The 19,968-nt window shown below is 49.4% G+C and overlaps 1 protein-coding gene across 5 annotated transcripts; it reads right to left on the bottom strand.

Annotated features, from left to right (window-relative positions):
• Positions 1-1,085: 1,085 nt before the first annotated feature.
• IRX4 (iroquois homeobox 4) lies at positions 1,086-19,967 on the bottom strand. 5 transcript variants are annotated; one of them, XM_081920064.1, is made up of 6 exons: positions 19,647-19,967; positions 10,673-10,838; positions 8,767-9,018; positions 6,865-6,971; positions 3,443-3,756; positions 1,086-2,523 (listed from the first exon to the last, which is right to left on the bottom strand). In XM_081920064.1, the coding sequence occupies exons 2-6, from the start codon at positions 10,715-10,717 to the stop codon at positions 1,760-1,762; spliced, it is 1,482 nt and encodes a 493-aa protein (XP_081776190.1). In that variant the 5' UTR covers positions 10,718-10,838; positions 19,647-19,967; the 3' UTR covers positions 1,086-1,759. The 5 variants fall into 5 exon arrangements, with proteins under 5 accessions (XP_081776190.1, XP_081776193.1, XP_081776194.1 ...); XM_081920067.1 differs by lacking the exon at positions 19,647-19,967 and adding an exon at positions 9,517-9,623 and having other exon boundaries at positions 10,673-11,989; XM_081920068.1 differs by lacking the exon at positions 10,673-10,838.
• Position 19,968: the final 1 nt, after the last annotated feature.

Genomic DNA, 19,968 nt, shown 5'->3' on the forward strand with positions numbered 1-19,968 from the left:
AGTCTCCTTGGCTTCGGTGAAAAGCAACCCTGCAAAGATTCTCACCCTTAGTCGGAAAGAAAACAAAGACACGAACGAACCCCAGTTTACATCACAGCAGTCCCCGCCTAAGCTGGACTGAGGATCGGAACTCTGCTTTGAAAATTAAGGTCTACCGGGTTTGCATACACACATACTGTATATCAGGGTAAAAGAACCTCTTAGGGTGCCTCGCCCCTCCCCCTATTTCAGACCACACGTGATTCTTCTACGCACGGAATAACTGTTGCAATAGAAACAATTAGACTGGCTTGTGTCTTTTTTGCTTAAAAGATTGTGCCACCTCTGCTTTGATAGCACAGTGGGTAAATTCAAAAAGAACAGAATAATGGAATTCTTTCCCCACCCATTTCCTGCTTGCCCTTACGTCCCTGAGCGAGCTTTGGGCCCTTGTTGTGGATGTGGCCAAACTGCACCAACGCCTGCAGCTGTCCAAAGGGAAACACGGAGAGGACAGGAGGCGCTGAACCGGCATTCACTGGGTAGGTGCGAGGGAGGATGATCGCTTGATTAAAAAGCCAGGAGAGGATTCTTTTGGAGTCCCCCCCATTAAAAACTAAGATTACAGTCAGACAGGTGAAAATGAACATATACATTTTAAGGCGTGATGAGAAGTCGCCAGCCTCTTAGAGATTCTCGGTTTCTGCTGCTAGTGATGCAGCTGAACTAGGTAAAGTCAAGGTGGCCGGGTCTCAAGCTGGTTTAAGGCCCAGAATCACATCAGCGCCAAATGCACCGTTGATTTTAGAGGGGGCCGTTTTCCTCTCGTGGGTTCCTACTAAGGTCTTTACCACTCGGGAGTATGTCCCGGGTGTCGAAAGGGACACCCGCAAATGCACTTGCGCGTGGAAAAGAATGCCACCCAGGTGCGCAAGACTTTGATTTCCAAGAGTGCGCTCCGCCCTACATTTATTGACTGGGGAATTCCGTACATCTCCACGGGACGTGAAACAGACACGCGTCTTCCAACGCGTTTGGGACCCAGGCGTCGAAGCTCCACTTCCTACGCAGGCAACGCAAACAGACCACAAATCATAGGGTACCTCTGAGAGACAGACAATTTATTTGTAGTGAACATACCTTTTCGACATAGCTTATTTGTCAAGTTCAAATTCGGTGTGTGCGCGTGTGTGCGGGCAATGGTGTCAACTTGGTGGAAGAAGTGCTGTTTTTTTTGTGGGTGAGATGCTAACGATGAGAAGGGGAGGGCGGGGTGGGTGGGTAGGGAAGTTCGAAGAAGAAACTAAAATTGGCATGCCACAAATCAATTTTTTTTGTTTTTTAGAAAAAGGAAAAAAAGGGAGGGGGAAAAAAACAGAATAGACAAAGAACTCCCTCCCCAAGAAGCTGAATTCGAATCTCGCGCCTGGTAAACTTTGCAAGGTAAACGCAGAAGGACGCCTCTATAAACTAGTGGAACGTGCTATGGACTTAAATAACCGTGAAGACATTGATCCCTTAAGGCTGCAGCCAAGTAACAGTCGTTTCTTTCTCTCTCGTTATACCAGCAACTTTTAAAATCCTTGCTCGGTTTTTTGCGACGGAAAAAACGTCTCTGGTTTGGAACGGAAACTCTCTCCAAGTCTTTCTCTCTCTGCGTGTGTCTCTCCACCTCCCGCCGCTCAGTCCCTCGGGGCCCAGCCTGTCTGCCCCCCCATTCTACCGTCTTGCCTCCCTCCCCGGCCTGTCCCAGGGAGGCGGACGGGGCGGGCGTCGGTCGTTAGGAGCAGAACATTTTGCTGCCTGCTTTGGGGAAAGCCAGAAAGTCTTTGCCGGAGTCCTGGGGCGCAGCCAGGCCTGCCAGCTGCCCTTTGAGCACCGCGGTGGCGCCGCCGCCCAGCGAGCGCCCCAGGGCCCCCGTCTCCAAGAGGGAGCCTTTGGTGGTAGCCCAAGACACTGCGGTGCTGCTCAAGGCCTGGTTCAAAGTACTGTGCCGGAAGAGCGGGTCGTGGAACACGCCGTCAACCCAGTTCCTGAGGTTGGTGACGGGGGAATCCTTCGGGTGCCTCTCCAAGACGCCCCCAGCCGTCGGGGCCGGCGCGGCGCTAGAGGCACTGGACGCCCCCTGCTGGCGCTTCAGCATGCACGACGGGTATTCGGCCTGGTTGAGCGAGGTGGCCGTGTGCGCCAGGGACCAAATCCTCGGCTTGCTGGACGCCTCCAGGAGCTGCTGCTGCTGCTGGTAACACGGCTTAGCCTCGCAGCTCCTCTGCCGCGCGCTCAGCAACTCCGCCGCCTCGCAGCCCTCCGCGCCCGCCGTCGGGTCCTTGAGGCAGCTCTTTGCCCGCTCGAGGGGGCTTTCCAGCGGGGCGGTGCCGGCGCCCAAGGAAGAGGGATCCTTGCAGGCCTCGGTGGCGCACGCTTCCCCCTCCGCGTGGCCGAAAGCCGCAGCCTTCAGCTCGCCCTCGGAGCTCTCCGACTCCAGCGGGTCGTAGTCGTCCAGGTCGCTGAGGCCCAACTCTTTGTCCTCCTTGCTGGCCGGCTCTGGGCAAAGGAGGGAAAGGAGGACACGTTACAAACGAGACGGGCAGGGTGCGGCAGATACATTTGCAGTTGACGTTCGTTCTTGGCTAGTTGAGGTTCCTGCTGCATTGCAGGGAGTATATCTAGATAACCCACGGGCCTTACGATTCTGTGCAATGGCTTTAAGGCTAGGACTCCTCCACCCATTCTCTGTCTGTATTTTGCTTCCCCTCACTCTTCACAACAGCTCTGTAGGATGCGCGGTTAACATTTTACTAATCGGAACCAGAAATGGGCAGTCACTAGTGTTGGGATGTGTATAGGGGGACGTGACCAGTTTATATAGGCTGCGCCCCTTTACCTGCCTTGCTGGACACAGTGGGCGTGGCTCTCACAAGGGAGGATTTCCTGTAGACCCTGTGAGATCCAAGTTCCCCTGTGTGTGCCTTTCTAGCAAGAACGCATTGTGGGTTGGACTGCGTCGTAAACGTCCCTCAACTTTCCAAAGGCAACCCCAGCACTGCATGGCTTCCAAAGGTTTTGAAACCCGAATGAAATGCCGGTGTTGCGCTCAGGCCTAGCAAAACAAGCGACGCGCTTTTCTACTCGAGGAAGCAAAACTTTTAAAGGTTTTGTTCGAACGGAAACCATTGCAAAGCCCAGCAGGCGCACCCCGTCATTTGACAGCCCCCTTCCTCTGTCAAAGCAGAGCAGACGCTGAAGGGACACTGGCCGCCTCAAGACATTCTCTCGAAATCCCCAGCGCAGCTCAACTGCACATCCGGAAGCCTCTTTATTGCATTAAAGGCAACACACCCATACTTTTTGTCTCCTGGACTCCCAACACCCATCACCCTCCCCGTGTGCCCAGTATCCTTGTCCCAGAGAAGGGCGACAGGGCTCCTGCCTCCAGTATACGGCTAAGAGACTTGGAAGATACCCTCGAGTTTCTCATTCTTCAAGCTCTCCCCTTGACCCTCTCCCTCGTCCTCGTCCTCGTAGGGTCTCTTTTCGTCTGCACACTTGTTCCTGGGGGGCCAGGTCATCTTGTTCTCCTTCTTGAGCCTCCTCCTGGCGTTGGCGAACCAGGTGGAGACCTGCGTGAGGGTCATCTTGGTGATGATGGCCAGCATGATCTTCTCGCCTTTGGTCGGGTAGGGGTTCTTGCGGTGCTCCTGCAGCCAGGCCTTCAGCGTGCTAGTGGTCTCCCGAGTGGCGTTTTTCCTCCGCGTCCCTCCATCCATGGTACCATATCTAGGGCGGGGGGAAGAGTGTCAGTGAAAATGCAGCGCCAACGAGCCGGAAGAAAGCACCACCCACATTGGTCTGATTCACCGACGCAATTCCATTTCCCGCGAGAAAGGGATCCTGGCAGTGGCGTAGCGTGGGTTATCAGCACCCGGGGCAAGGCAAGTAATTTGCGCCCCCTAACCCATGGATTTGCGCCCCCTAACCCGTGGATTTCCCTAACCCCCAGATGTTGCTCCCGGTGCGGCCGCCCCCCCCTGCAGCCCCCACGCTACGCCACTGGATCCTGGTATCCAAGGTTCACCTTTAAATATTTTCCCTCTTTCTACAAAACCCAGAACGCGCTGGTCTTAGCAGAAAAAAGGGTTCAACTTGGTTAAGCCAAGAATCTAGAAAGACGGAGCGTTTGGATACACAATTGGTGATCAACAGGACCTTAACCAGCTTGCTATCCTGCCTATACTTACTTGGGAGTAAATCCCCCTTGAAAATGGGATTGTACAGTTAATCTTGGTATGATCACCTCGATCATGGATGGAGTCTTTGGGACTTGCCTCGCAAATAACATACTCGGGGCAAGACCTGATCTAAACCGGGAGTATAGACAGCCTCAAAACAACGACACTCGGGCTGCTGAAAAGTGTGCTGCGGATCTTGTACACGCTTATTCTGAAGTGAGTCCCGGTGACTTCTGAGTTTGCACCGGATTGCAGCCTGAAAGCATGTCTACTTCAGAAGGCAAACAGCCGCCCTTGAGAGGCATCCAAAATTCAACTCCTGCAAGATGGATATGCTAAAATAATATTTTTTTAAAAGTCTACTCTTGCTCCAGCGCTCTGAGAGAGTCCACCGAAGTAACCTCAGGGCGCAGTTATTAATAAAAGTATTTATTTTATTATTAGTAAATTTCTCTCCTCCCCATTCTATATATATATATGCTGCACAAGACACTGGGCTATACCTGAATATTTAATGCGCACCATCTAAGGAAAGGTCATCAGCACCCAGTGGGCTTAAAAGGTTGGAACAGCGTAAGGAGAAATCTTGGTGTGTGTGTTTTAAAGCAATAACCGCACCAAAGATTAAAAAGAAGAAGAAGAAGAAATATAAAATTGTTCGGCACATTTGTAAACGTGGTGGGGGAGTGACAAAAAGCGGCCCCCAACCTGCCCATGTAAAAGTAAAAAGAGAAGCCAGTAGGAGATGAGCGAACATTTTGGTTCACACGTGCCAAACGATGAGTGAAAGGCCAACGTGACGTCTTGCTCGTGTGAACGAACCATCGCGAGCTCAACAGAGGCAGGACTTCCTGGCACCTTAAGCGTCGTGTTGTTAAACGGGTCCAATTCATACTTTTAACAAGGGCTGGATCATTTGAGGTTGGCTACCTCAAGGGCTAAAGAGTCGTCAAAAATAGAAGTCTCGGAAATAACTTCCCTATCATCTTCACAGTGTTTTTCAGCAGAGTGGGTTTCATGCATTCAGATCCCAGTTAATGAAGTGTGCCCTACTCAAGCGGAGAGAAAGGATGCGCGTGCACGTGTGGAAGCCAGTCGGGAAGAGGTATTTGTGATTAAATCCATACGGATCTATTGCTGTGATAGCGCAGATCCTATCGCATAGATCGAGCGCTAAGTCAACCACAGCGCTTTCCTACTATCCCTGGACAATATCCACCAGCTTGTAGGGATGCTATACTTGAAAACGCTAGAGGATAAAACGCCAGTGATAGGAGTAAGTCGCTCGTGTGACTTCGCCTTGCCTTCAGATTTATTGTGTTCCGCCAATGAAGGCGTGCCTTCCTTTCTCACTTCGTACTTTGGGTATCAAAGCCATTGGACTTCCGCATGTGCAGAACTAGGCTGTGTCCTGTGGAAAGCGGCATATGAAATGGCACACGGGAGCTAATTGAGATCGACTCCGTGAACTCTTTCATCAGGTGTAGGGAAACCTCCCCCTCCCGCGCCAGACTACAACTCCCATCAGCTCCAGCAAGCATAGCCACTGACCAGCGATGATGGGAGTTTAGCAACATCTGAAGCAGAGTTTCCCAAGGTTGGGTCCCCAGCTGGTTTTTTTGGACTACAAGTCCCATCATTCCTGACCATTGAGCCTGCTAGCTAGGGATGATGGGAGTTGTAGTCCCAAAACAGCTGGCGCCCTGACTTTGGGAAACCCCGATCTGGAGGACCAAAAGTTCCCCACACCTGATTAAGATCAAGGAGACCAGGTTTCCCCAACCGGATGACCTATAGATGTTGTTGAACTACAACTCCCATTATCGAGTTGGCCGGGCTGGCTGACGCTGATGGGAATTGGAGTTCAACAGAGTGGAGGGCCGCAGGCAAATCCGCTTACTCCTTCGTGAAACGGATCGGGTCGCAGTATCGATCTCCATTACTCAATGAGGACTTGCTTCCAAAGAAATATAGCGAGGAGAGGAGGTATGTCGTCGAGATTAAGATCGGGCTGGCAGACGAATGAAAGAGGTCAAAAGCAAAGTTTTTGCATTCGCTGCGGGCTCCTCCAAAACGAATCGGAGATTAGAGGCGTAAAACTAGCTCCGGATCAGTGCAGAAGAACGAAGAACAGGTTCGTTTTGTGCAGACAACGCGGAAACATAACTTGTTATTGGCATTTGTAGAGATAAATAGCGGACGCTATTAAAGCTCCATTTAAACCCATTTCTTTCTTTCGGGAATGCGCTGGCTTTTAGGCGCCTTTTGGTTTCTTGCTGGAGTCAATGGGGGTCTGAGCCGCTTCAGGGCAGGTTCACACGTGCACGCTACACCGATTCCTCGTGCCTGATTTGGTGAGCAGCCTCTGCTGAAAAGCGCGCCCGTTCTTAAGGAGGCGCGCTTCCATGCTTGCTTCGGATGCGTTCAGGATCCCGTCTTGCAAGCGCTCCGTTGGTGAGATCAGAGATCATCTGAATCTGATACAGGGGCGGCTTATTCTGGCCACACTCGTTTCCTACTGGTCCTTTGAGAAAAGCACAAGCTGAAGACGTTTCCTGATTAAGAAGCGCAACTAACCTCCTCTCCTCTCTCCCCCTCCTTGGCTCCCACCGCCTTTTCCTGGCCCTCAATGAACAGCTGATGGTTTGTTTCTTACCTGTCATATTGATACTGACTGAGCGTGTGGTCGTATGGATAGTACGCAGCCGCCTGGGTGATTCCCGCATGCGCAGATCCGCTCCCATCCTTCGAATCAAAGCTGTTCTGCAACAGGAAAAGCAAAGGCGTCTTCTTATCAGCGCTCCCCTCCCCCACGGGCAGTGCGGGTGGGGGTGGGGGGCAGGAGGGGAGACACGCGCAAATGGACACGTTTTTATTTATTTTTACAATGGAGAAACACATCGAGGAGCAAAAAATCCTCTAGCACATTTTCAAAGCTAAACAGGATCCGGCTTGATTTCAAATGGGATGGGAGGCCACGTGTTGAGATTCCTGCATCGTAAGGGGTTAGAATAGATGACTCTCGGGACCCTCCCGACTCTACACTTTTGTGATCCTATCAGGGGGTTAAACTGTTTAGGCTGCAAACTTGGGCACAAGTTCCACTGAACTCAGTACAACTTACTTCCGAGTAGACTGGCATAGACTGTATTTCAGTATTTCTTCAATTCCTGTATACAGTACTGGACTTGCACTTAATTGGAGAGGAACATGAAGTTCCTTGTACTCTTGTCCACCGACTCAGTGTTAGCATCTCTTGGCCCGATTTGATGCGCGTTTACTCAGAGGAAATCTTCTTTTCCTGCCATGGAATTTACTCACAGGAAAGCTGGTTTAGCCTCTGCAGTCCACTGGAGTCCAGTGCTTTCCTTCATCCGACTAAGAATGGTATTTTATGCACACTGGGCTCCAAGAACAAGTGACTAGGGATAAGCAAGGGTCAAATATCACCTAGAACAGTGATGTCCAAACTTTTTCCGCAGAGGACCAGATTTGATGAAGTGAAGGGCCGTGAAAGCCGACCAAAGGGCTGACCGAAGTTGTTAACCTTTAGGAAGTTGTTGAGCGTTTTTTTAGGATTGGAGTTATTAAGGTGCGACTCAATAAACATACTTTCCCAAAAAAGGGGGGGAAGAGGGGGGCAATTGGGACGATGGGACGTGACCTGTTTGCCACACAGGGAAGTATACCAAGAGTTAATTTCTTGACGCAGACATTTTATGCATAATTTTACATTTAAACATTCGGTGAGCAAACTCGAGTTCCTGTTCCAGTGACAACTCCAGACTCGTTTTCTTGGGTCAGTTTCAGTACACAGACAGAGATCAGCAATGCCACGATGTCTTAGCGTTTATCATTTATCTCTAATTAAGTAGTTAGATCGCAGAGATCACCAGACAATAGTTTCTCAGCGCTTATTACCGTCTATCTCTATTTACATAGTTGTAGGCTGATCTCCGTGTTGTTAGATACCTGAATTAGCAACGGTTATGATTGGCTGAAGTTTCTCACAGCCCCGATTCATATTCACTTCGGATTAACCCATGGCACATAGACAGGTTACGTAGCCTTTGGCTAATTAAACAACCCATCGCCTTTTAAACTCTCTCTGTGGATTATTGTTATTGTTTGTTACTACATTTTGTGTTTTTATATTGTAAGCCGTCCTGTGCTCCTCGGATGAAAGGCGGCATAGAAATTTAATAAATAAAATAAATCAGAGACATTTTGTAATCCCTCCAGGTTTGCTTGTACTAGTGATACATCTCTAACTCTAGCTACACCTACGCACACGTGGGGATGCACAGCACACACACGTTGCTATTAAAGAGTGCATAACTAGAAATTAAGTCCCTCCCGCTTAACTTGATGAGGTTTACTTGCTTCCTTAATGTCCTTAGGGACCGAGTTGAGCGGTGAAGCTTCTAGCTAAGCTGCGACGCTCTCAGTTTGCTGACTTGGAAGAGCAAAAGTCCCTTGGTAATGGGTCAGTGGGGTTTCCTTCTTGGCCAGTCAATGCGTTCAGGTGGAAGTCGTGCTCGCTGCGCAGAAGACTTACCAAGGAGTAGAAAGCCGACGCCTCCGTCCCGTAGGTCACGTAGTTGCCATAGCCTTGCGTGTTCGTGTAGGGACTCCCATAGACTCCCAGGGCAGCTGCCGAGTTGAGCTCGTGCCTGGCCGTGGCTAGCAGCCTGCTCTCGTACACGGGGCAATAGACGGGGGTCTGAGCCGAGGCTGCGGCCCCAGAGTCCGTGAGCGTCCTGCCGGTGGTCTCACAGCAAGTGGTCAAGGAGTTGGTGGTCATCAGGAACTAGGACGAGAGAAGACAGGGCAGTGATCTTAGAAGCTGACAGCCATGGCAACCAACAGGCCGATCTACCAACCAGTTCTAGCGAAGGCCGTTTTTGGTCCCAAATCAGTGAGCTTTCACACAACCCACTGACTCCCGTGTCCATTGGTTTTAATGAGCGTCTCTTCTTCACGTTAATGAATCCGGAACAACCGCCACCCCCTCTATCCGACCTCACAAAGGGCACAAACTCAGGACAGCGCGGTCCATCCGTGTTATCACACAGAAGCGCGCGATGAAACGGTCGTCTGCAACCGCCCAGTTACTTGCAGAATCCCCAGCTCCCAAGATGGAGGGGGGGGGGGAACCCAGGCCGAATAGCGGAAGGGAAAAGCAGTGGAAGGAAGTGGCTGCAATCCTATACACGTTTACCTGGGAGCAAGTCCCATTGTGCTCAATGGGGCTGACTTCTGAATAGACCTGCATGGGATTGCGCCGTTAGTGATCTTAAATAAGTACCTTATATATTATGTTAAACCCAGTGGCTTAACTGGTTTGTGGATCGGGGAGAAATTTAAAGATCGGTTGGGGAGGGGGGGAACCTAGTTCCAGTTCACACTTGTCAACTAAAGAGAAAGAGAGAGAGAGAGAAAGAAAATACTTTTCAGTTTTTAATGCATTCTTCCGGCGAGCTAGACCGCTCACATTAACATCAATACATTCATCCGTCTGGGTTCTAGAACACGTTTATTTCCGAGTAAAAGTACTGAGAATGTTAATGAAGTTTAATCCCAGATCCTTCGCGAGAGTTAATTGAACATTTGTTTTAACTGCAGATTCCAACACCCACTTCTGTCCCAGAAGTTCGGTCCTGCTCTCTTTTAAGGGTACGATCCAGAAAGGAGTTGAGCCGAGGCCTCAGCTGATACAGGGCCCCTGACTGCAGCGACCTCGCACCCCACCCAAGTTCCTAGTAAACGAAGTGGCCCATGAATCTGGCTTGAACCAGCCAGTTGTTGTGGTTGTTGAATCCGCTTCCATCCACCCGCTTACTTCAGAGTAGGTCCGCGGACCAGGGGAAACGAGCTGCTTCCTTCTTATCCCTTGCCCCAGTTCACCTCTGGGCAGTAAGTGAAACCCTCTGAGATCAATGAACACCTGAGATCTTTCCGTCTTCAGCGCGCTGCGGGAGTAATTTGTTGCAGGCTAGCTAGCACCCCTCTGAAACTAGAGACCTTCCAAATCTCAGGACGGGGCTCTCCAACCCAATCCTAAACGATACCCCGCCCCTTGACTCCAATTTAACTCCCCACCCCTCACTGTTAGCATTCTCACTCTAGGTCAAGGTCCCTCGATGAATCCAGGACAGGTGGACTTTCTAAACCAGTTCGTGGTTAGAGCACTGCAGAATTAGGATACCAAGGCGACAGTCTCCCTTTTACCTGGAAGTAAGTGCCTTTGGTTTCACGGGGGCCTTACTTCCGCGTAAAGATGGCAGTCCCTGCTCTTGGGGAAGGGGGGGGTCATCCCTTTCCCCCAGCCCCCAGTTGATCTGAAGCAGATTAGGTCCCTACAAAAGCGCCTCCCAGGAGATGGGAGTTCTCCCTCGCGCCTTCACAGGGGAGGGCAGCGAAAGGAAAGGGCGTAGATGCGATGGGAGTCCGGCAGGACTTACCTGGGGTGCAGACGAGTAGGGGTATCCGAACTGGGGGTAGGACATGGCCACGGGGGGCTCCCAGGCTCGAGGAACAACCAGGAGAGGCGCTGGATCCGCGGGCTCCGCAGGCTGCCTCGCTGTGCCGTGTGGCCCCGAGTGATGGATAATCCGAGCTTCCTAGGGGCTTAGAGAACCAAGCATAAAACCATCTTGAATTCATTTGCCTTGAACCTGAAACTATTTTTTAGTGTGTGTGTGTGTTGGGGGGGGTTGTCTTCCCTCCCCCGTACAACACACACACGCACATAACTCGCGATCTTAAAAAGATCTGCCTAGGCAGCGTGGCGCTTCTTCAACACGAACAAGGCACGGTTGCTCTGAGCTTTCATGGGGGAAAATACATATTTTGCCCACACACAGGCAGCGGCGGAGGGAGGGGAAGAGAACCACTCCTAGCTGAAACACACATGTCAAATCAAACATCTGACGTCAAGAAGAAGGGGGGGGGGAAAAACCCTACAGAAACTGCCTCTCGCGCGCATATTTGTGTGCACCTTTGTGGTAGACCACGGCCTGGAATTTAAACCAAATACCCAGGATGAAAGTTTGTTTCCCAACGCCTCGGAGCACGCTGGCTGATCGCTATTTCAGGGAGTTCTCCTGCGCTGATAAGGAAAGCGAACCCCAAAGGTACAAAATGGCAAGGTCCTGGGTGGTTCATAACTGCATCTCAGATATCAATAGTTTGGAGAGGAGAAATCAGTGTCGTCTCTCTCTCTCTCTCCCCCCCTCGAATCACTGAAGGGTGGTCAGCACTTTTAATTAGAAATTAATTAATGAGCAGCTGCCTGCTGCTTCCTCCCACTCCTCCCTGCCCTGCAGTTATCAGTCCCACTTACAAACGAGGCCGCTGGAAGGGCAGGCGCGCAAGCGAGGCTTTTAAATCAACAGTTGAAACGAGCTCCGGAGCTGACAGTCAAAGCACGTGGAGAAGGACGAAGCCCAGTCACCAAAGTGCACGTTAGGAAAGGGCAAGGAATGGGCATTTGCGCTGAACAGACATTATGTTAGACGTTTTGGGCTTTAAGAAACTTTTTGGGGTGGGGAGATATGGAAAAACAAATTGAGGAGAGGTCACAACTTCAGGCCATTGAGTGGCAGCGGGAGAGAGTGATCTTCAAACTCAGGCCAGATCTGATTTGCAAAGCGAGAGCATCTCTCCATACTCAAAACAACAGCTGACATTCATACAACATTGTACAATCTTCAAACTACTTCGCATGCATTATCTCAGGAATCCTTACAAGAGCAATGCAAAACTGAGTGTTTCCAGGTACATTATTTATATATATATATATATATATATATATATATATATATATATATATGCTTTCGTAGATTTTCACGGGTACAATATATATATATATATATATATATATTGGGGCACAGGTCCAAATTTACATTAAAAATTGCATATGCTAACTTAAATGTCTATGTACAACTATAGACAGCAAAGTCAACTAATTTCTCATCCAAGCCACTCTAGTATAAAATTCCAGTTAACTGGTACCCTCTTCAGATGTGTTCCTCTTTAATTCATTTAACCAGTAGTAAAGTGAATTTCCCAACAGATCCTGCTTCAAATCAATTAAGCACCCCTTCAATTATCCCATTTCATTACCTCCAACTCATCTTAAGAGAAAGTCATCTTCAACTGATGTAGTTCCCCAAATTTACACTCTTATACCTCAAATTAATGTCAATTAAGACCAACCCTTTCATTTCCCCCTGAATTTATTATCCACTGGAAACACTTGGGGCATGGAGAAAAAGATCTGGGATCTGAGATACTTAGGCTCACCACTAGCTACAGCCTGGTCAGTATCCTGGTCTTGCAGTGCAGGACATGCTGAGAGGGTGGTTGGCCTAAAATCTCTTACCAAGTTCATAGGGGAGGGGATTTTCTGGTTCATAGTCTGTTTTCCCTACTACCTGTGCTAAGGTAACTTTCAAACTCTCTCTTAATGGTTTTGATTTTTTTGTTGTGCGGGAATATACAAGTTTTCTAGGTAGGTAGAATATGAAAACTAGTTCATATTTTTTAATCAGGAGACTAATCAAAGAATACCACCCCAATTGTAGTTGTGGTTTCCCGGAATAAATATGGCTCTCCATATTGTCCCCTCAGATCTCTGACAGAGAAACTATAAATCAGCTTTGTCCCACCTGGCTTTCAGTCCTTAATTTAAGCCACATTTTCCTGAGTGGCAGCACAGAAATAGATGAAATAAATGCGGTTCCCTCTCTGTGTCATACAGATTCACTACCTGTGACCGTCCAACTTTCATACAGTTTTATCAAACTGTGCCCCTTTCTCTCAATGTCCAGCTGGTATCCATTAGCTCCCCAGAATCCCAATGTCCAAGAGTCTCTAGTTTATATTATAACATGGGATCATAGGAGAGCACTACCTCTCTTTAAAACAAACTCTGATATTTGACCAGAGGTTCTGTTTGAGAGCAGAAGGCAGAGCTAGGCCTTTCCTTATTACCTCCCTTTTCGTACCCTTGGATAATCTCTGGCCTCTTGTCCAAGATACATTTACAACAAGCCCTTTAAACTTCACATGAACTGGTCAAGAATAGTTATCACTTCCACCTTTGAACTGGAAGAGAGGGGAGGGAGGAAAATCTACCTTTCCTGAAAAGTATGCGTAAAGTGTTTTAAGAGGTGGCTAATTTACTATATGATCTGTGTATACACTCTTATTTCATTTTATGACTACAAATATAAGACTACACCAGAAAGTCATTTTCTTGGAGACTTATTAAACTGTAGATCTCAGATTTCTGCCAAAGCCTCTTGTTAGACCTTTTTATCCTACTAGGGAAGTTTAAGTGTTTAATGGGAGTGGTGCTTTAAATGTTTAATGAGAATGATATTTGGTCTTTCTTGATTTCTGTCTCTCGTTGTTAGCCCAAGTCGCCAGCACCATCGCTGGAAGGAGCAATGCACATTTCATTGATGTTAGTAGCAAAACGCCAATTAATTTTAATGGAGCTGGAATTTCTGCAATGCTGGGTGCTGTCTAGGGCTCAAAGGCCCACCCTCGATTCTTCAGGCAAGTGGGGATCTCTCATTCTCAGTGTGTGATCCTAAACCTTTGGATCCTTCAAGACTTTTCTGTAGTCTTCCTTCTAAGTGAACATGCTGGCCTTAGCTGGAAAGAGCTAAATGCTCAGTAGGATGGTTTCAGATACTGCCATCAGTAAAGTGGGATTAACAGAATACAATATTCTGATTGAAGGAACAAGGTAAAATCACAAAGAATTTGGTACTTTAGAAGGTTCACCATAAAGATGAAAACTGCATTCAAAAGGCAAATACGCTGCAAATGAAGTTTTGTTTGAACTTGCTTCCTATTTATGGAAGTCGGTTGCATGGAGGGTCATGGAAGCCCTAGGCGAAACCTAGGAAAAGTATAGGACCCTATGCAAACTATTGATGGCTTGGCTAGGCTGAAGGTCTCTCTCTTTCTCTCCCCAGGATATTTACCATCTGTCCCATTTAGAGGGAAGGCCAGGATATAAATTCAGCAAAAATGTTCGCTTTGAAGACAGCTCCAGTGTGATTGACTTCCGGCATGTTTAAGGATTAATTTACTTACAGTATCACTCTACTTAAATTCCAGTTCTGACCATAAAACAGCAGGGGATATCCAGCAGCAGTCATACTCAGGGTAGATAAAGCCTTAAGTCCACTGACTTCAATGGATCTACAATATGACTGCCATTGGATAGACCCAGGAAATCAATTTTTTGAAAGTGAGTGATTTCAGGGAGATGAGCAAAAAGATTCTTTTTAATCATTTTTTCCAAGGTGAGAGTGGACTCTTACCCTCCTTAGTAACTCCCGCTAAATTCAGAGGAGCATTTACTTTGGGTTAAAAGAGAGAAGTTCTTATTAATAAGTTGGCATACCATTACTACTGGTTTCCACCCCTATCAGTCCCCTTCACCTTGTCACCTTTATCTAGGCCGCTCCTGGAAAGTCCAGTACATATAATTTTCCTCTAGGACCTTTTGTGTATGTGTTTGTGTTGGGGAGCGGGGAGGGTAGGGGATATAGAAAAACCTCAATCTCTGAAAATCGGGATACTCTGCCTAGAGAGGAACTTGCAGTGGGGAAGCTAGCCAGACCCAGGGCGGGCGAGTTTCTGTGCGTATTTGCGCGCGTGGAGAGGGGAGGGCAGCTGTGGCGGAGGAGGGAGGGATGAAAGGAGTGCAGACTTGCTCGGAGAGCTGCCTGGGTTCAGACATGTGAATAGCCCCAGGGTCACACTCTAATTAATGATGATGTTCCCTTCTTCTCCCCAGCTGGAAGACTTGGTGCCTCCCAGGGACGAATCTGCCCGCTCTGACAGCTCGATTGAGGGTGATGGATGACTATCTGGAGACCGCAGTACACCTAATATAATCATATCTGCTGCGTAATTGCTATAATTTACCGAGGCAAAGCCTTGGCTCTTGGAGGAGCGCGTTAAAAGGCAGCAAAGGAGCTCAGCAGCCCCTTCAAAAGAGAGGGCCACCCTGAACCTAGTTTAAGCGCGTTTACCTGGGAGTAAGAGACACAAGGGATGTCTTCAGATTACCTGTGCTAGTTCCCTGGAACTTTGGTGAGACACTGGGCTCATCCATCCTGTCCTTTAATGTGGATAGTATGAGGGAAAGGAAAGTCTGGGAAGGCAGTGATTTTGAGGAGAGCGTCATATGGACAGTGGAGAATGAATAGGTTGGAAACTTAACCAGTCACATTAAACGACAGTGCGGACGATCACCCCTTTCCACTCGCATTGTATGTTTACTCAAATGAATAGGCCCTACTTCCAAGGAACAGCCCAATTCCACGTGCGTGGTTTTTTTAAACTTTAAAGCAAGTCCCACTATGGTTCGTCAGGAACTGAGACCAAACTGGGGAGGAAAGAGTTAACACCCTCTCACCCCCCCCAAGGCTTCTGCTATCTCTCTCCGCTCCGCCTGCGGCTTTTAAATGAAAATAAATACGTCTAGCACATGTCCAAACACAGATGTATCGCGCGCAATATGTGGGGTGTCCCACCCTCTAGTCCGCAAAAACAGGGTAGTGATCCTGCGCACGCTTGTCACGGAGTCAAGTCCACTTCTGGGAAGCTATGACCAGAGTTGCACTGTAAAGTTTATTTGGGTAGATCTGGAGGTCGCAACACACATTGATAGAACTTTCGCGGAGGGAGGCATAAGATTGCAGCGGTTGTATAATATTTGCAGGGCGGATAAGCGTATCAGACCCCAGGAATCTCCGGCACGCAGATCACTTAAAGCGGCCGAGCGGTTTATGGCGGCAGCTCCAGTAGTTTAGGGATCGCAGACGCTTTACAAATAAATGCATGGGGGGGGGGCGGGGCGGGGGGGCTGCTTCATGGGCAGGCTGTGACATTAATTTCTTCCCCCCACCGGCTGCATTGCTAAAACTGTTTCTCCTCCTCGTAGCCTGCCTGTAGTTGATGAAGGAACCAGCCAACTGGAGGAACCCTCTTTCAGAAACGAAAGCCAAAGTTTGCAAGTACTTCATGGAGACTGAGGATGGTGGCAGCGGCAGGTCTAGCTAGGCTTACTCAGAAGGCACAACCCCAGTCGATGGAAGTCACTTCTAAGGAAATCAGCTTTAGAGACCGTGGTCCTAAACAGGATGCAATCCTGTGCTCGTTTACCTGGGAATAAGACTTACCGAAACTCAATGGGACTTACTTTCGAGTAGACCCGCTTTTTAAAAATAAATAAATGATTTATCTGAAGATAAAGGGAAACCCGAAAGCCACGCAGCCTATACACTGCAGGTATACAATACCAGGAGGTGGGGGTGGGGGTGTTTACTGCAACACGCAGGCGCGTCGCCCTCCAGGGGGCGGGGGCGGGGTGCAGCCTCCCAGATCTCCAAAGGAGTTCAGCGTTAAACGTTGCAATTAGCTGACTGAAGCAGACAACTTTTACAGAGGATGGTACAATGTTTTTCCCCTCTCCCCCCCTTCCGCCAAACCGCAACGTTGCAAATCCATCTTCACACACACACACACACACACACGCCTTTTTCAAATACTCAAACAATTCCACAGGGATCACCCCGCACTGGCAGACGGAGCAAAGAAGTTTTTCGCCCGTTTCTGGATCCATAACATAGCCTCTCCACCACGATCCATGCCATCCTATCCCGCTTCTAGACGAAATTTCCTCCCTGGGACCCTTTGAACTGCAATCCTTTACCCACGATAAACGCAGCAAGTCTAGGATCGCGCTGTCGATTAGGTGCTCAGTAGAAATCAATGCGTTTTTTCCTTCTTTTTTGGCTAGGGCCTTCCATAGCGTTCTACTACAAAGTCATGGTGGGTTGCTAACTACTCGCCCTCACCCTTGACTTCGGAGTAACAGCACGATCCGTGCTGATTGACTTGGGAATGTGTCTAATTAGGTGCAGTGACGCCCCCTCCCCGTCCCCGGTAAGTATCCATAGGATTGCAACTTTAGGTTTGTATCCTGAAGCACGCTTTCTTGGAAGTTCAGGCGTTGGAATAAACGAGTCTCGTGCCGGAATAAACACGCGCAAGATCGGCAGGACTGGCTTCAACGCGCCTAATAGCAGGGTGCGTGGCTCCAGCTCCACACACTCAATCGGAAGTCAGCCCCCCAAGAACAAAGTGGGATCATGATTCCCTCGAGTCCCTGAAATAGTTCTCCCCCATACAGCCTAGGTTCCCCCCTCTCCTCCAGCAAACACCACGCCAAGCGCTGCCCTGTTTCCAGGCTCCTCATAAATCTGTGTGAGGGAGGTGAGATTTCCCGCAAACGCCCCACTTTAGGAGGAAAGGCATTCGGATGAATTTCATTATCTCCCCATTCATCAGCAAAGCTAGAAAGTAACAGTGTCCTAGAGGCAGTCCCTGCGTTTAGCAGCGTACCTCGCTCACGAAGAGACCCAGGGACAGGAGTCTGAGCGCTATCCTGTGGAAAACAACAACTTTTGCGCATAAGGCAACAAGCTGACTTCTACACGTAACAGGGAGCAGCCAGAGCGAAGCCCTTCTTTTGCCAAAGAGGCCACCCAGCGCAATTCTCATAACACATCTCCCAAAATCAGAACGAGTGGGTGCTATTTCTTGAAAAACAAGAGCAGCAGCAGCAACAAATACGCAGCGTAGCAGAGCGAAGTGTGCAGCGTCTTCAGGGTTTAAATCTCTGCAGATTTTTTTTCATCGTTCTTCTCCAAGAAACTAAAGCCAATGTCTGGTTGGTTTGTTTTTTTTAATCCTCCCCAAGAAAACTTGAAAGAAAGAGAAGTGCAGGAGCAGGCCCTAGCAGGTCAGGTAGCTGCTCTGATTGAGGTCGGTAGGAAATTGATCTGAACATAACCATCGGGTTGTTTTTGCCCTAAATTTCTCTGCCTGAATGGCCCAGGACTAACCACTTCCTCTGGTTCCGAATTTACAATTTCTCAAGACACCCCTAATCCGCCGCATCTTCGCCCCAACCCCTACAAACACCCCCCCTCAACCAGCACCCAAAAGGCGAATAATCTAAGTTGCACTCCTGCGCATATTAACTTGGAGGCGAATCCCAAATAAATGGAGTGGGACTTCCTCCGGTAAACAGGATTTGGATTGGGCCAGAAGGGTGTTAAAAGAATCTGGAGCCCGCGACCTTGGAAAAACCTTTCCCAACGCTTTGGACTTCGGAGCTAGCGGCGCTTCTCCAGCTTTCCTGTTTGTAAAATGGATGAAAAAGCGTAAACTAGAAAATTGAGGGTATCTCCTTGCCGGCGACCTCACCAAACCTGACACTGGACTTGAACTAGCCAGAGACCCGCAGAGGGTCTAGGATCAACCAGTGCGTGTGGACAAACTGGTTTTAGACAGGCGCCTGGCCAGACCTAACACAGAAGCCCCAACCCCCTATTTTCACGCATATATCCGCACGGAGGTTTTTTACCGTTTTATTCTCCCGGCCTGGCTAATAACCAAGGCGAATTTACGCCTGTTACCAACAACAACAAATCAATGGGATTCATTTGCCAATGTGTTTGGCTCCCCCCATTAAATCCCCCCCTTTTCTTCGACTTACAGTAAGGAATCTGTGGCGCTTCTCCAAAAACACCTCCCCAGAGGACCAGGTTAGAAGGAAGACCCACCCAGTTCTTGTCAGCGCCGGAATCTTTGCAGTCGTAGCCCAAAGCTGTGAAACCGGAGATTTTAAAAGTGTGTCGTCGAACATGTGCAGAGTGCCTTGCAGTCACTCCTGAACCATGCACAACAACACGATTGGGATGGGCGGGGGGAGGTGACAGAGTTTTCGGGCTCGATTTTTAAGCAGCCCCACTTCTCTGGCTAAAAACTGTGTCTGAAATCCTATACCCACTTGGCTGTGAGTCCGCCGCGTTGAACTCCGTGGGACTTCCTACGCAGTAAACAACTACAGGATTGCACCGACCAGCGCCGAGTTTACAGAAGCGATTTAACCCCCCCCCCCAAACAGAGGAACTTTACACCCGCACTTCCTTCATAGGGGTGCCCTGCCCGCGCCTTCACTGTCCTCCAAGCTTGGGCTCCTTTTCCACGTCCACCAAACTTTCTTGGCCAACGCAGACTCCCTGCCCAAAGTCTCCTGCAGCAAAGTTGCACTCTATGCATGACCGCGAAGACCCTTTCCCTTTCCCCATCCCCGCGCCGAGAAGAGAAAAAGCATGCGTGTAAGGCGGCTTCAGCCCTAGGTAAACACTGCCCAAGCCGCATGATGGATCGCCCGTAGTTTCTCTTCCATAGGCAGCCCGAGATTTCCCAGCCGGCTGGCTGCAGAAGGCAGGCTATTGTTGGGGTGCGCATGGATGGATGGACGCATAGATGGGCGGATAGGAAGCCGGGGTGCAAGCGCACCGCCAGCAAGGAAGTGCCTCTCTTTCTTGTTACCTGCAATCACGCCGGGCTGCGCCTAGGATCTCCTGGCGAGAGCTTCTCCATGGCGAAGGGTGGCCGCGTCTTTCCGCCTCGCTCGCAGCGGCTCGCTTTGGAGAGAGCAGCAGCCACAGCAGCGCGCTAATGGAGACATTGCTCAGTGTATGGAATACCTGACTGGAGTCAGTCCGACGAGTGAGTGCCTCCAGTCCCCAGGCGCCACAGTCACTTCACTAACCCCCTGCACCGGAGTGACGTTCGAGTGCAGAGCTGCGCTTACCGCGCGCCTTTTCCTCCTCCTGATTAACACTTTCCAACGCTGCCCTCGCTCGCTCGC

Source organism: Podarcis melisellensis (genome assembly GCF_964234715.1).
Source record: "Podarcis melisellensis genome assembly, chromosome: 7".
NCBI lineage: Eukaryota > Metazoa > Chordata > Lepidosauria > Squamata > Lacertidae > Podarcis > Podarcis melisellensis.

Excerpts from the sequence above, each read along its gene's own strand:
- IRX4 (XM_081920064.1), bottom strand. The coding sequence starts at position 10,717 with ATGTCCTACCCCCAGTTCGGATACCCCTACTCGTCTGCACCCCAG. Across the intron at positions 9,019-10,672 it reads CCTACTCGTCTGCACCCCAG|TTCCTGATGACCACCAACTC; the intron begins GTAAGTCCTGCC and ends CTCTCGTCCTAG. Across the intron at positions 3,757-6,864 it reads AGTCAGTATCAATATGACAG|ATATGGTACCATGGATGGAG; the intron begins GTAAGAAACAAA and ends CCCCCGCCCTAG.